General features: G+C 36.5%; 1 protein-coding gene across 15 annotated transcripts in view; it reads right to left on the reverse strand.

The window, feature by feature from the left end:
- The window catches only part of cc2d1b (coiled-coil and C2 domain containing 1B), a 79,481-nt gene that overhangs the window by 59,096 nt on the left and 4,123 nt on the right, over positions 1-16,262 (reverse strand). For 14 of the 15 annotated variants that reach the window (XR_005945506.1, XR_005945507.1, XR_005945508.1 and 11 more), the window contains exons 2-10: positions 16,030-16,168; positions 12,554-12,660; positions 11,166-11,273; positions 10,146-10,283; positions 9,119-9,464; positions 8,620-8,744; positions 6,748-6,823; positions 4,367-4,471; positions 2,748-2,878 (exon numbers count right to left, since the gene is read on the reverse strand). Coding sequence is in view for 5 of the 15 variants with exons in the window: in XM_041208446.1 (XP_041064380.1) it covers positions 2,748-2,878; positions 4,367-4,471; positions 6,748-6,823; positions 8,620-8,744; positions 9,119-9,464; positions 10,146-10,283; positions 11,166-11,273; positions 12,554-12,660; positions 16,030-16,168 (1,275 nt within the window). In the remaining 10 variants the exon portion in view is untranslated. Of the gene's footprint in view, positions 1-2,747; positions 2,879-4,366; positions 4,472-6,747; positions 6,824-8,619; positions 8,745-9,118; positions 9,465-10,145; positions 10,284-11,165; positions 11,274-12,553; positions 12,661-16,029; positions 16,169-16,262 lie in introns of those variants that run through there. The other variant, XM_041208449.1, reaches the window with a different exon arrangement.

Here is a 16,262-nt window from a genome sequence, read left to right on the forward strand (position 1 = left end):
AGTTCCCCAGGGGTCGGTATAAAAATATAATAATGATCTACATCTTGGTGTGCAGGGGACAATTTCTAAGTTTGCGAATGATACAAAACTTGGAAGCATTGTAAACTTTGAGCAGGACAGTATAGAGCTTCAAAAGGACAGACAAGTTGGTGGAGTGGGCAGATGAAGTTCAATGTGGAGAAGTGTGAGATGATTCATTTTGGTTGGGAGAACATGGGAGACACAATATAAAATAAGTACTGCAATTCTTAAGGGTATGCAGGAGCAGAGAGATCTGGGTGCATATGTGCATAGATCATTGAAGGTGGCAGGACAGATGGACTTAATAAAGCATACAGTACCTTGGGCTTTATTAATAGGGGCATAGAGTCCAAGAGCAGGGAGGTTAAGCTGAGTTTATATAAAACACTAGTTAGACCTCAGCTGAGTGTTTTGTGTACAGTTCTGAGTGCCACACTACAGGAAGGATGTGATCGCACTGGAGAAAGTGCAGAAGAGGTTTACAAGAATGGTCCCAGGGATGACAAACTTCAGTTATGAAGATAGATTGAGGAAGTTGGGACTATTCTCCTTGGAGAAAAGAAGGCTAAGAGAAGATTTGATAGAGGCTTTCAAAATCATAAGGGGGCTGGATCGGGTAGATAGGGAGAAATTGTTCCTGCTCATCAAGGGATCGAGAACAAGAGGGCACAGATTTAAAGTGATTTGCAAAAGAAGCAAATGTGATGCAAGAAAAAACTTTTTCACACAACAAGTGGTTTGAGTCTGGAATGCACTGCCTGGAAGCGTGGTGGAGTCAGGTTCAATTGTGGCATCAACAAGGCAATATAATTATTTGAATAGAAACAATGTGCAAAGGTACGGGGGAAAAAGCAACAGAATGGCACTAAGTTATGATGCTCATTTGGAGAGCCGGTGCAGACAATGGGCCAGGTGGCCTCCTGTGATTTCCCAGTTTTCCCTCTCCCTCATTTCTGGAATAGCTGTGGTACATTTGCTAACTTCCAATCTAGGAACCTAGGATCTAGGAAATTTTGGAAAATTATAATCTAGTACATCCACTATCTCTGCAGCTACCTCTTTAGAGCCCTAGGATGAAGGTCATCAGGTTCGGTGGATTTGTCAGATTTTAGTCCCTTAAATTAGTCCAATACTTTTTTCTCTACTGATAGTAATTACTTTAGATTCCTCATTCTTATTAGCCCCTTGGTTACCCTCTATTTCTAGTACGTAATTTCTGTCTTCTACTGTGAAGAAAGACAAAATATTTGTTCACCATCTCTGCCATTTCCTCATTCCCTTTGATAATTTGTCCTGTCTCTGCTCTAAGGGACCAATCTTTATTTTAACTACTCTCCTTTTAAAAAAACACCTTTAAAGCTCTTCCAATCATTTCTTATATTCCTGCCTAGTTTAACTTTCATTCCAGTTTTTTCCTTTCGAATAAAACTTTTGCTCCCTCTCCCCCACTTTGCTGATTTCTAAAACTCTCCCAATTCTCAGGCTTACTACTATTCTTCACAACATTATAAACCTCATCTTTTACTTCCCTAGCAAACTACAAATGGACCTTTCTTGCTGAGTTTTTGTTTTTAGTGGAATATCCTTTTGTTGAAGACTTTGAATAATTTATTTAAATGCTTCCTGCCATTTATTTACCACCATACCTTTTAGCCTATTTACCCAATCAACCTTAGCCAATTCCCCTCAATGAAACCTCAATGGTACAGGATTCTATTGGTCACCTTGACAGAGCAAAACACATTGGTACCACCAAGCCAAAGAAAGGAATTGGTATAATTAACAAACTCACCCAACAGTTAATTAACCAACCATTAAATCAGTTATCCATAACAATCTAGAACAATAGGTGATTCAATATCAAGTTTGAGACACGTTTGGTATGAGTACACACATGGGATATCATGAAAAGCCAAATTTGTGCACATACAACAGAAGTTAGCAGACACAGACCTCCAACAGAGTGCAGTACAGGCAGTAGCTAATATAACTGACAGCATTACTTGCCAATCCCTGGACAGGGAAGGAACTGGAGGACACACCTGCAACTTCCTGTGCAACAAAAGAAAAAAGGCCTACATGCTCAATATCAGTTTGAAAGTTGCAGCAGTAGGTGGACTCAGATCTAGAATGGAAATTAGGATAGAACTAGTCAGGTGTCAACTTTGGCTGACCAGAAAGAGGAAAAAAATGTTTAGCTTGCAATCCAGGATAAGTGGAGGCTCTTCGTTACTTTGTATATTATAGGAAGTGCAATAAAAGTTTTTTTTTAAAAAGAGTCTGGAATTGCTACTCTATTCATTCACTAGTATTCTGTAAAATAAACCAGTTTGTCTTTTCATTGATTTAATCTCACCAGATGAGCCTTTCAGATATTTGGGGAAATAATGAAAGGATGCGTGCAAGAATATCTAGTATGTGTAACAAAGTGGGGTCTCATTTGTGGTCCTTTGCTCCTTAGCTGGGATTTCCAAAAATAAATTATTGCCATAAGAGTTAAGTGTGCATTGTATCAGTTTCATGATCACCACTGGAATTGAAAAGCCTGTACATAATCACTCAGAAATATGCATATACTCAGAAGTCTCACACATGAATAATGACCAATTAGGAAAGATAAACAAGGAAATCTGAGATTCTGCACCTTAGCAAGTAATCAACACATATAAAGGGCAACTAAAGAAAAATTGTCAAGAATACCCCAACCCCACTAAGGATTTATGTACCTTTGCTATTCTCTGATGCATCCTTGCTTTACGGTCATTCCCATCAGTTCTAGCTTGAGCTGCTGCTGTTTTGTATTTCTCCATTCTTTGATGTAGAGCCTCCAGAACATCTTTGGGTGGTGAAGGTAGGCCTAAAATCACAAACATGAAATGTCCCCACTATAGTTAACAAATATTCAATAGAAATTCTTAAATTAATCTATCAAAAATTGTTATATACATATTTAGTGAACTGAACCACAGCTTGAAGGAATAATTTGTCTACTTCAATCTGTAGTGTTTTGACCCTCCCTCCTCACCCCTTTCCACTTTCATCATCCACAGTCCCCCTCCCAACTCAAGTGTTGGTTCAATTTTCTCCCTGCTCTCTGGCCCTTTTTGACTTTAATACTGCCCTTGGTAGTGATCCACGTGAAACACCACAGGGGATAATTCAATTCCGCATACCATTTCTGACTAACGCAGACCACCCTTTCTGAAGAATTATATTCCTATCCTCATCAACAGACTAGCAGGGATCAACTAGTGTCTGCTTCGTATCCCAAGTAGCATCACACTACATAGAGAATTCTAAGGAAGAACCCACCTCCCTTCACTATGGCACAACTTATTAAGCGTACATGCACAGTGCCATTGATCCAACTCACTTAATGGAAGGCAAACATTATGTTAAGGAAAAATTACAGCTTCACCGTGAATGGCAGATCCAAACTAACATTTCCAATGTTTAGATGGTTCAAGTCCATAAAACACAAAACAATAAAAACATGAACATCTCAAAATGACAAAATAGAATTTAAATAGGATGCTTGGATAAAGTTTTATGTCGTCCTAATACTATCTTGAGATTCATGGAGTTGTAAAGAGCAAAAATTTAGGACATCAGCTAAATTCCAAAAAAAGTTTAACTTTATAACAAACTATTATTCTGCGATATGCACAGACAATATTTTGTTCTTTGTACAATTGTGAAATCTTGCATAAATATGGAAGAATTGCACAAACTGTGCAAGTGTTTAATGCTGAAAATATAAAAAGGGCTCTGACAGTCTTTGTTTGACTCCAAAGTTCAAGGTAGGAAAAAAATTATATATATCATTACAATCCAACAGTCTTAAGGCTAATTAGTCAAGAATATAGAATTTAAGGTTCTGAACAGCAGATGCTTCTAAACTAAAGTAAAATTGCATTTTTCTGACAATGAGAACATTCTAGATCCAGAAACAATTCTAAGGCTTTAGCTAATTAAAATGTTTCTGCTCATATTGCCAAGTCCACTGCATAACTGAATAAACATGTCAAATAATAATAGCTCAAGAGCACAAAATCTTTAGTTTAATAAACACCAAAGTTGCCAGTGTCAATTCTATTTTCTGTTTCCAGTCCTAGCTGCATTTCCCCAAGTTGGGCTAGTTCTTGTTATTGATTGTGCTAAACAGAGGAACCCAAAGTTTTAAAGCTTCAATCAAGATATGTCCTGAAGCTTCAAACTCTCTCAGCACTGATCCACTGCATTTTACATTATAATTTTGAAATGCTTATCTTTCTCATTAAACAACAAAGGCTACTATGCTATCTGGTATCGGTGATATTGCATTGTACACTTAAACACATTGTACCAGATTCTATAGTGACTTGAGGTTCAGCTTTGGGATCGATTCTTTGTTGATCAGGAAGAGTTAGTACACTGGAAGGACTTAGTGATTTTTCTTGGGCTGAAGTATCTGTCAAAACATTTGAATAAATTGCTACAAATAAAAACATTTTTAAAATGAAAACATTATCATATATCATAAAGTGACAAGTTTATACTCAGTTTTAGTTTCACAGCATAGGCAATCTTTAATCTCTCAGATCATCAGTTAACTGAATTGCAACAGGTAACAAACATTTCAAATTTATAGTCTGCCAGGAGGCAGAACTGTGCTTCGAGAGGGATAGTTCATATTGGATCAGCTTTGTTTGAAAAACAGACACCGTGGATTTCTTTTGCATATTTAATACTGATTCATTCTAGCTAGTCAGTCTATTAATTATGATTAGCTAAAAATGGGAAAATAATTCCAAGTGGTCAAGACTACTGCAAAGATGAACTTACTTTCATGTCTGGCATGTGAAAAGGTCTATACATAGACAAAAACATTTAGGCCTGTATCGGACACAAGAGTTGAAATGTCAGCAGTGCTAAGTTAAGTGTGGGTGTGTCGAAATTCATTGAGCAACTCAACAAAAGGGCGCTTTTCTTTCTCTTCCTAAAAGATATTTATTCAAATATATATTTGCCAAAATAAATTGCACTGTGCAGAAATCCTACCAAATTGGAATTAATTTAAAAATGGGAAAGTAAGAACTCCTAATTGCTCAGTGAATAAATACACAGCAAAATATAGCAGTGAGCCATACAAATCAGCAAAGTTCCAAGTCCCTTTCTTGAGTCAGTTGATCTCAGCCAGTCAAGGCCAGCTTAAAGCACCTGCAGATCCTGCAGTTCATGGGAACCAATTGAGGAGCAGTAATGTAGAACCACATTTTTAGAGTTCTGACAATTTGCTTTTATATTGTTAAAATTATCTATGCCCTAACAATTGGGAAGACAAGTTCTGATCACTCTCAGCACTACACACATTACATTTTGTGGCAGAAAGAGGTAATGGGAAAATAAAGGTCAAGCCATACATTTTGCCAAGAAACTATCATTACTGTGCAGATATGCTTGTCGCCCTTGCACTTCTCCCACACACAAATCAGTTTATACTAATTTACACATACATGTCAACATTTAAGGGAATGTGTGTCCTGGGACTCCTTGAATAACAACCCAATTCTAGTGCTTGACCGTTACATTTTAACACAAGGTGCTTGGGTGGGTCAGAGTAATTCTTGGGTGGGGGGTGGTGCTCCCAAACTATTTCAGTTGTTAGGGTGGTAGAGAGAGCAATGTAATTGACTTCAGTATCACTGTTCCTGTTGAATAACCCAAGTATGGAATTTTGGTCCAAGACTAATCTTCATGATGGCATGCCATGGTCAAGAGGCTCACTTTTTATGTTCACTTGGATGGAATACTAAATTGTAGTATTATATCCAGTACAAAATTACAACTTCAGAAGGGAAGTTTTCATTAAAACACAAGAATGGTTCAGGATTGCTGAAATTACTACCCATTTGTAGGGGATTCACAAGATCTCAAAATGAAGAAATAGCCTTTAAATCCTTGCATGTATTAAGCAATTTTTATATATTTTGCAGAGATTGGCATTGTCCAGAGACACAAATTAAAATGTTTGAATGGACTGAAATGAATTGCTGTACGATAGTTATGCATTTGCAATTAATAGAGAGAGATACATACAATGTATCTACATCAGAATTGAACTTGTGATGCAATTCTGGTCGCCACATTACCAGAACGATATGGAGGCGTTGGAGAGGGTGCAGAGGAGGTTTACCAGGATGTTGCCTGGTCTGGAGGTTATTAGCTATGAGGAGAGGTTGGAGAAACTCGGATTGTTCTCACTACAGCGACGGAGATTGAGGGGCGATTTGATGGAAGTTTACAAAATTATGAGTGGCATGGACGGAGTAGATAGTCAGAAGCTTTTTCCCACGGTGGAACAGTCAATTACTAGGGGACATAGATTTAGGTGAGAGGAGAAAACTTCAGAGAAGACGTGCGGGGCAAGTTTTTTTAAGCAGAGGGTAGTGAGTGTCTGGAATTCACTGCCAGAGGAGGTGGTGGAAGCAGATACGATAGTGGTGTTTAAGAGGCAGTTTGACAAATACATGAATAGGATGGGAACAGAGGGATACAGACCCTGGAAGTGCAAAATGTTTTAGTTTGACAGGCAATATGATCGGCGCAGGCTTGGAGGGCCAAAGGGCCTGTTCCTGTGCTGTACTTTTCTTTGTTCTTGTAATCAGCTTCAGACCAGAGCAAAATGGACTGACTTAAAATCTGTGTAATAATATAAAGCAAAATTACAAATTTATGCACTCACACCTGTTAGTGATGGTGGCAGATTACTCAGATCCACAGGCTCCCCACTGTCCAAAGCCTTAATCACAACATCAAATTTCTGAGAAACAAGAAATGGAAAACACATACTTTTAAATCTGTGTATATCTATTATATATTACAAATAGCACATGGTCACAATAGCATAAAATAATTACATCTATAGGTGGAGTTGTAAGCATAACATTAGATGGCAGAGCTCCCACACCACCCCCCGAAGAAACTAGCCTTTAGAATTCACACGAGGAAAATTTATAGTGCCTAAAGGTTTGTCTGAATATTAAATAATGGGAAGCATTAGTCAAATAAAAATATACAGCATATAGAAAATCCTAAATAAATTTTGAAGAGTAAGTTTACAAGTGGTAGCTAAAGTAGGTCAAAGAAACTACTGCTTTAAAAGGCAGCATTGACCATTTTCCATATTTGGCTTCTGAAAACGCAGCTATTGTAAACATAGTGGTTTACTGAAAGGCACGGATTTCAGGGACATCAAATGAACCCAACATGCTAACAAACTTAAAAGGCTTTAAACGATTGCATCTTCCAATATATTTCATCAGGTTGGTTGTTTCCTACCTTGCTGGTTAAAATATCCTTGTGGCACTCAACCAAAGTTTTGACAAGACAGTGTCAAGACTTTATAGCAATCAAATGGAATAAAGCAATAGAATGATCACTAAATCAGTGATCTTACCAGCCTGATTTCTCAAGCAAATAAAATCATACAATCACTCACTACATTGTTTGCAGCTAATTCTGGTGACATACTACAGCAAAATACTGTGGATGCTGTAAATCTGAAATGGAAACAGAAAATGCTGCAAATTGTCAGATCAGGCAACATTTGTGGAAAGAGAAACAAACTAAAGTTTCAGGTCAATGACCTTTCATCAGAACCATCAAAACGAAATGTTGGCTCCATTTCTCTCCCCACAGATGCTGCTGGACCTGCTGTGAGTCATCTACATTTTCTGTTCTTATTTCAAATTATATACTTTTTTAATATAAGGATTGGGGCATTTCAAAATATATTATTCTGCAATGGTAGAGCTGTTTTCCTTCAAGATCCAATTATTTTTAAGTAAACAGAAGATCACAACAGAGTTTAACTGGTCAGCCCTGCTTGTTCAAGGAACTTAAGACAGGAATGTGCTCATCAGTCTTAGGCTGTGGTCAAAAGCAGCCAGCATTTTAAAACTATTTTGTATCTGTAAGAAAGGGTGATACCTGCTCTGCTAACTAATATGTATGTATGAATACAATTTACAATTAATGTACTAAATTTAAAACTGAGAAGTACCTTTGCTGCTGATGCTATAATTTGCTTGTAGCTTATTTTTTCTTCCATCCCCACGTGGTTTTTTTGCAACATACCTTTCCCAAAAAGCATGGTTGGAAAACTGATCCTAAGTTTCAACTAATGCCATGTTTTAACTGTGCCACTGAAAAGTTGAGGGTGTAACTTGGATCATTCTGATCTGCTCTTCTTCCCAAAGGGATAATGTCTGGTACCCAATGACATTTCCTTTATTGGCCCAATTGATATCAATAACTTATTTTTGATAGAACCAGATATATAAATTGGCATACCAGCTAGCAGAATTGACAGGTTCTATTAACACACAACTTTGCTGCTCACCAGATATTTAATTGACTTCACTAATACTAAAACACAGTCGAGCCAGTGAACTATTCTCAACTGTACCATCAAATTGTTGAAAACAAATTCAAATGTAAATATTTTTCAGAAATGCATTTTATAATGGTTCCATTATAGCATATTTTCAATGCCATGTGTTACCATAACTTTATACAGGTCAACGGATTTATTTTTAAAAAATGACAAAGCTTTACTTTGCTGGTTTTCATGTATTCTTTAGCCTTTGTGATGTCTCCTTGCTGTTTTGCTCTCAGTGCAGCCAATTTATACTCCTTCTGTCTTCCAATCAATAATATTTTTGTCTTTGTATCATCACACCCTGCAAAGCACAAAAACAAAACTGCCTTTAAAAAGAACAACCAAATCTATCTGCAGCAAAACTGGCTTCAGATGACTACTTCAGGTAGTATTTCTAATTTGCATTCAAGCTTAAATCAAAATTGATTGCCAAGACTGATTTGCATCACACCAAACCAGCACAAGTTGACAAAATGTTTCTGCTTTCAGCATTACCAATTCTTTCTCTAATAGTCAGAAAAAATATTTATCAAGAACAGTCCCTGCAGTAAGAACAGTCCAGAGTCGATTCCTTCTATGAATCTTGTATAATCTGTCTGGGCAGAGAATGGGCTCCACCTAATTTATTTAAACCAAAAGCAAGTCCTGCAAATGTATAATAATTTGATACAATACCTGAGCTGTCATTAATTGCTGCATCATCAGTAGTGGATGCATCAATGGTCTTTGACTGAACAGAAGTTACAGACTCTGCGATGCTTGGAGGTTCAGACACTGAAGACATCACAGGTAACACAGAAACACTAGGTTTAGGTAGAAGTCTCTCATTTGCTGGTCTTGGTATATCCTGATGCATTTCAGTTATTCCATCTTCCACATATTCAGCTTCCAAACATTTTGCACTTAAGCCATCAGGTTGGAGCACCGTGGCACTGCTTTTGCCAGTAGCAACTGGAGGAGGAATTTCTGTTTCCTCTATCTTTTTACCTTTCTTTGCAGAAGCCAGCATAGTCTGTAATGTCTATTAAATAGAAGAAACGTATGAAGATTGTACAACCCTTGCTACATTGAATATAACGACAATTTTTAAAATTTACAAAATAATACCTTCAAAACAAAACTAGAAAAAGGGTTTTGAAAATAACTGATCCAAATTATTTAAGATTAGATGGTACACCTCTTCAATACTCTTGTGAAACACCACAGGTTTAGTTATGTACAGTTCCTACAGCAAATTAGAAAGTAGGTGTCAGAATACATAACACACAACTCTTGCTTTTAAACACAAAATGTTTAATTTTAGCCAAGAAAGAATAGTGACAAAGTAATAGGATTATTACAAAGAATAATTTGAAAATGCCTTAGGTGGTGAGTAAATGCAGTTGTATGAAAACGGCTGGAATGGTACAAAAGTGATGCTTCTTTTTTCACCTTGCTGGAACAATAAATCCTAGTGAAAATAACCCCAGGAACAATACTGTCCTAGTGCAAACTGTCATTCAAGCAGTTTGGTTAGCTCTTGGTCAAGTCATTAGAAGGAGCCTAACAGTTCAATCCTTCTTTAGGTAGGGGCTAGACATAGATCAGCATTGGTGTTTTGGTTGATTATAAAGCAACTCTTTGACAATCTGAATTACCTTTGCTTCACACCTTTTTGCTACATGAAAGATAGAATAAGAATTACAAAACATTTAAAGCATACCTTCAGTGCTCGTTCATATCTCCTCATTTTTGATGTCTCTCCAGTTTGCTTTGCATTACTAATTGCAACCCTATACATCTGGAGTCTATCTTCCAGTGTATCTTGTAATCCACCAGAATTCACAGAAACTGCACTTAACTTGGAAAAAGAAAATAACTTTTAGCAATTGGATTATATTTTTCAGGCCAAATGCGGAGGATCTTATTTTTACTCAAGTGACTTAACTTTTTTATAAATGTATTTTGTTCCTGTTCACTAAATATTTGTTATCTAAATGTGTGTTCGGATGTTAAAAAATGTGGTCTGTGACTTTATAAAATGGCCAATATTATGTTCTCCTTACCTACACAACACGTTATGTATTGATACTATTAGTATAGACTGTGTTTTAAAATGTAGCTTTGCATTGGGCTAGACTTAAACTAGAATCTGATGCAAACTCCAAATGCCTCAAAAAGTGTTTGGAAGTAACATTGCTGACATAACTTCAAATTTTACTATCACTGTTACAACTGCATTACTTCATACAGATATACAAACATACAAATTAGGAGCAAGAGTAGGCCATTCAGCCCCTCGAGCCTGCTCCACTATTTGATAAGGTCATGGCTGATCTGAATGCGGCTTCAATTCCATTTTTCCCATAACCCTTGACTCCTTTGCAATCAGGAATCTAACTCATATTCAATTAGTTAGATATTCAATATTCAATGGTCCATATTCAATGTTAACTCTATATTCAATGACTCAGCCTCTACTGCTCTGTGAGGAAGTGAATTCCACAGACTAATGACCCTCTTCTCATCTCCATCTTAAATGGGCAACCCCTTATTTTTAAACTGTTTGTCTAGTTCTAGTATGGCTGTAGCAAAATTTCCCTATTTTTATATTCTATTCCCTTGCAAAAAACTACAACATTCCATTTTTGTGGTACTAAAGATGAAGATTTTTAACTAAGTAGTTCTGAAAAGTTACAAGAACAAGCTTTTATTTTTAACTACAAAAAAAAACAGGGTTTACCTGAGGCTGAGAAGCAAGTTGATTCATTGCTTCTGGAGCAGGCTCTGTGGGACCAGGTGAATTTGTAGATTCTTCCTCCTCCTCCTGAACCACTTCCTTCAGCTCTGCCTTGGTTATAAAATAAATAATTTTATATATATGGCTAAGCAGATACTAAATATCATTTTTTTTCTCTTTTGCATACTCCCTTGTTTACCATTATGCCACCGACAAATTAACTAGTACAAATCATATATTACTTAATGGAAACAAAGTCACAATTGGAATATTAATTGTAGTCCGCTTCTTGTGCCTTAACCCTTTGGAAGACTAACAAGAAGTTTGGGGGGGGGGGGGGGGGGGGGGGGGGGGGGGGGGGCCAGGTGCTCTGTATAAGGATTTGATTTGTGATACAAAAACCAAGGAATGAATGGATATAATTTAATAGAATACATCCTGAGGTGCTTAAATAAAGGATTAACTTTAAACAGAATTAACATTTTTGGCTTCAAAAACTATTCTGAGAATATCATAAATAAAACAATCATTCATGACTCCAAACATCTACATCTTATTTAAAGACCTGATTAAAAACACACATTTAATACGCTAAAAGGGAAATGCCATTGTTCCAAATTGTTATTAAAGTAATAGCTATATGGATAATCAAGCTTTGTAATTAGCTTTAATTAACCAATGCCAGGTTGGCCAACTCTTAAATTTACTGATCGAAAGAGTCATTACAAGAATTTCCTACATGGTTTACTGGATTAAAGCACAGCCTCACAGGACTGAGCCAGCAAGTTGCAAGATTTGCATGGAATTGGGTGCTTTCATTTGGGTTAGAGGACGGGAAAAAAAATCAGCCACAATTTCAGTGACACATTCTGGATCAGTGCACTTATTTAAACACCAGCTAAGGACTGGATCATACTTGGCCGTGACTCCATATTTAAAAGGCTGCTGGCACTCATCATGAGTACAGACAATGCTGCTACCTTCAAAAATGAAGGAGAAAGGGAAACAAAGGGGAGAATTGTTTAAAAAGAAATGAACACTGCAACTTTATGCATAATAAATGGAATTTATGTACAGTGAAAAATGTTTAGAAATAACAGTAATTAAAAACCTGAATTCCACCTATTATAAACTTTTAAAAATCTGTTTTTAAAGAAACAGCTGAGAGATTTAATCTATTGGAATTAATTCCATGGTAATAAGGAGACCAAGGGCAAATGGGACTTAAATAATTTTTGTGTGTCTATATTTGTAACGAAACAAAGGTCTTCAATTACTACAACAGCACAATATTTGAAAACATTGAGTTCCTAACGGAACTCTAATTTATCAAGATCCCCAGTCCTCTACCTATTTATCTATCCAAGTTATGCCCTAAAACTTCAACTTACCAAGAGCTCTTCATCATTTTCCAAATCATCGTCCTCATCTTCATTTTCATCTACATCCTTCATACATTCCTCAGCCATTTGTTCTATTTGGTCCATTGGCAAAGTTGCTGTGGATAAAATACACAGGGATCAAAGAAAATAGTCTTGACTCACAACCATTTTTTCTTAGATTAAGATGCTCGATTTAAATAGCCAATGGCAAAATATTTGATGATGGAAACCACAGAATTACTGGATATTTGACATAATACTATGCCACAAAAAGGCCTAGTTATGGGCCACAGCTGCAGAAAATATAAATCAACAAGCCAATCAGTTGCAAAAAGCTAGATGCCATTTTACACACTGATGGAATGTAGTGGTACTATTCATTTTTTCTTGCAAAATGTTATTATTGTGCTGGAGCCAGCCTTAAGGCACAATCTGCCAATTTTGTAGTTTTCTAATTTATAACCCTATGTCCTTTCTAATGCACTATCTTTACAGATATTTGACTTTGGCAAAGGAAAGTTATACTTAGTGCTTTATAATGCACTTTACAATGATCAAATGCAGATTACTTTAATTTACTGGTATTCTCCTAAACTCCATCACATATTAAAACATTATGCACCTATGGTGAATATCCAACCCCAAAGTAAATAGTAAATGTAAATGGATAGTAGGAAGTAAATTCAAAGATGCAGATTAATGCAGAAGTTCAGAAATTATTACAAACCACTTAATCTTTGTTTTCATGGTTTGCATTAGTACTCTCCGGGCTCTGTACAAATTCTGTAGGGACCATTAACTTTTTTTTAAAAATATCAAGTTTCCAGGTCATAGCTGAAAGGATGACATGCCAAAATTTCACATCTTAACACTCTTACTGTAACAAACAGACTAAAGCACATTTGAATAAACACTATTTTTGTAAGAACTTATACTTTAAACTACAGAACAGAATTTTCCTTTTACTTTTAACACAACCAAAGAAACCCATTTAAAAGCAAAATACTGCAGATGCTGGAAATCTGAAGCAAAAACAGAAAATGCTGTAAAAACTCAGCACATCTAACAGCATTTGTGGAGAGAAAAAAAAATGTTGACTTCTTTAGAGCTAAAAGACTGAAGAAGAGTCATAGGGACTCAAAACGTTAACTCTTTTTGTTCCCCCCACAAATGCTGTTAGACCTGCTGAGTTTTTCCATTGTTTTCTGCTTTTGTTCAAGAAACCCATTTCACAGCTATACTTTACACGGTCCCTTATGTAGTTATTCGATTTTCCCAGACCCAGTCCAAAAGTTCTTGGCTCCCGAGAGTTTACTTCAATTCCTTTCCTTTCCCAGCCTAGTAACTTTTAACCTCAGAGCTGTCTTTCACAGTGAGTGTTTTCCCTGGAGATTCACCCCCTCGCATAAGCTCAACAAATCTTCCACCCTTGTTTCAAATTCTCATGAATTTGGTCTTTTCAATCCAAGCGAGAGCTTCCACCCACATTCCTGCATGGCAAACCAGAGAGACTTTACGCCTCTAGCTAATCTCTCTCCCCTGGATCCTGGCAGACTACCTGTGTCTGAGAATTTTAGGGACATCTTAGAAACCTTTGCCCTCTCAAAGCCCATCTCCAAGGCAACATGAATGGGCTTTGTTTTTAGGTAGAACTACTGATTAGCTATCTTTGAGGCTCCAGCGTGCTTTTATCTTGAAAGCAACTGGACAATTCAAAGCATAACAGCTTACAACCAAATATTCTCACCACCATCCCGGTACTCTAAACATTAGCAGTCTTACTGTTACTGTAGCACTGTAAACATAGATGCTGCTGCCATTGTCTCCGAGTGTGAATACCTTCTTTCCAGCAAAAAAATCCCAGTCTCCCTTTAATCTTTAACAGCCATGTCACTAAGGCCTGTTGTTGTTAGACAGACTTCAGAACAAGTCATTTGGCCCCCTTCATTTTATCCTAAATTAAAGGCACAATTCCAAAACAATCTTATAAAACCTCATATTGGTAATAGTTCAAATGACAGGGTTAAACCGATTCCCATGAACTTCACTCCTACATCAGAATTCTCTACATTTAAATGTTATAAGATACAGCTCCTCTAAGCCATCTCCTCTGTCTCCCCCAATAGGGATTATTGCTGTTTTTAGGAGGTTTCAGTTACTCCCAACCATGGCCCCAAATGCTATGCCCTCACACCTAACTTGACAGTAGGAAAGACCAAAAAAGATACTTCATGGTGTGGTAAACTTGACTAGCACCAGCGTCAATTCTGTTAAGTACATGCAACTGAGAGGTTGCTTTGAGAAGACAAAGCAATAGATGCATAAATTTAAAAGGGAAGTATATTCTGTTGCACGCTCACATAATTCTTAATATTTTAGTAAGAGATGTCTACTCAGCATCTACTATCCTAGTGTTGTCCAAGAGAATTTTTTGACTAGCCACAAGTGTGGCTACAGTGACAATGTTTTAGTTAACTGCGCTTATTTCAGTAGAAGTGCCTTATACACAATACAGGTAAATACAATTCATGTGTATATTTTCTTGACAAATAACTATTGCTATGGAACTTTCTCTCTCAATTAAATTTGGAATCCTAGAATCATTTTATCAGAGGCAACACATCTTAGTTATGAACAATACTTTGACTTCAAAGTGGTTGCTAAAAATGTTGACACCCACAAATGAGACTTGCCAGGTGTCATCCAGGACTCTCTACCCAGAACATGAATGGATGGTGTTTGCCGTTCATCACGATGTGCTCATTATCATCTGTGTTTCTACTGAAGCAGTCATTCCAAATATGAGCTGACTGCAGTGACAGCTGCATTGTGGCATACATTATTGCTGATATTCCCATGGTGCTGAACTCTATGTTTTCATCCATTTTACATAACATTTCAGCAGATTACCTCATTGTTTGCGCTTAACCAATAAACAGTAAACAATTATCAAAAATTACTCATTAGAAGAGAAGCCGTTTCACAAAATGTCTGTTCCAAGCTGTCCCTGACCAAAAGTTGCTCTAACATTTAAGTTTATGTGGCAATTCAACAAACTACCCTTCCCTTTAACAAGTTAATCAATTAGAGTTTTCATAATTTCTTTTCTAGAAAGTTTTTCCTGAAACATTTTCTTTTGCTTTCAAATCTATAGCAAAATTAATGGCTTAACATGTTCAATTATTAAGGTCTTAGAAAGATGTCAAAACCTTCTACTTGTTCAGTTGCTGCTTTTCCAATGAAAATATATCAGGACAACTCTTAAGTCGCGACAAAAGAAGCTTATATTTATATAGTGCCCATATATTAAGTAGGTTCAGCTTTATCATTTTTCATTAAAAATTAACAGTAATTCCACTATTTAGACCAAGTATTTAACTTGTAGAATTATTTTAAAAATGAAAGGGTTCAGGAAGTAACAGTAGCATTTAATTACAACCAAGGATAAACCAGAAAAGTAGATGATAAACAGGGATTATACTAACTTTTTTCTTTAGGCTTTGGCTTAGCAACAGGCTTCTTTCCAGTTATTTCAGCTAATTCTGCTTCTAGGTCTTCATCATCACCATCCTCTTCTGTATTCATCATCATATCTTCACATGAAAAGTCTACAAACAAGCCAAGCTGTGGCACAGAGTAAAAATGTCAAAAGACTCTCATGCAATTGCCTATTAACCTAAAATATACAATAAAGTTACTTAATTATACATAAACAGTA

Source organism: Carcharodon carcharias, chromosome 16 (assembly GCF_017639515.1).
Source record: "Carcharodon carcharias isolate sCarCar2 chromosome 16, sCarCar2.pri, whole genome shotgun sequence".
Classification (NCBI taxonomy): Eukaryota; Metazoa; Chordata; class Chondrichthyes; order Lamniformes; family Lamnidae; genus Carcharodon; species Carcharodon carcharias.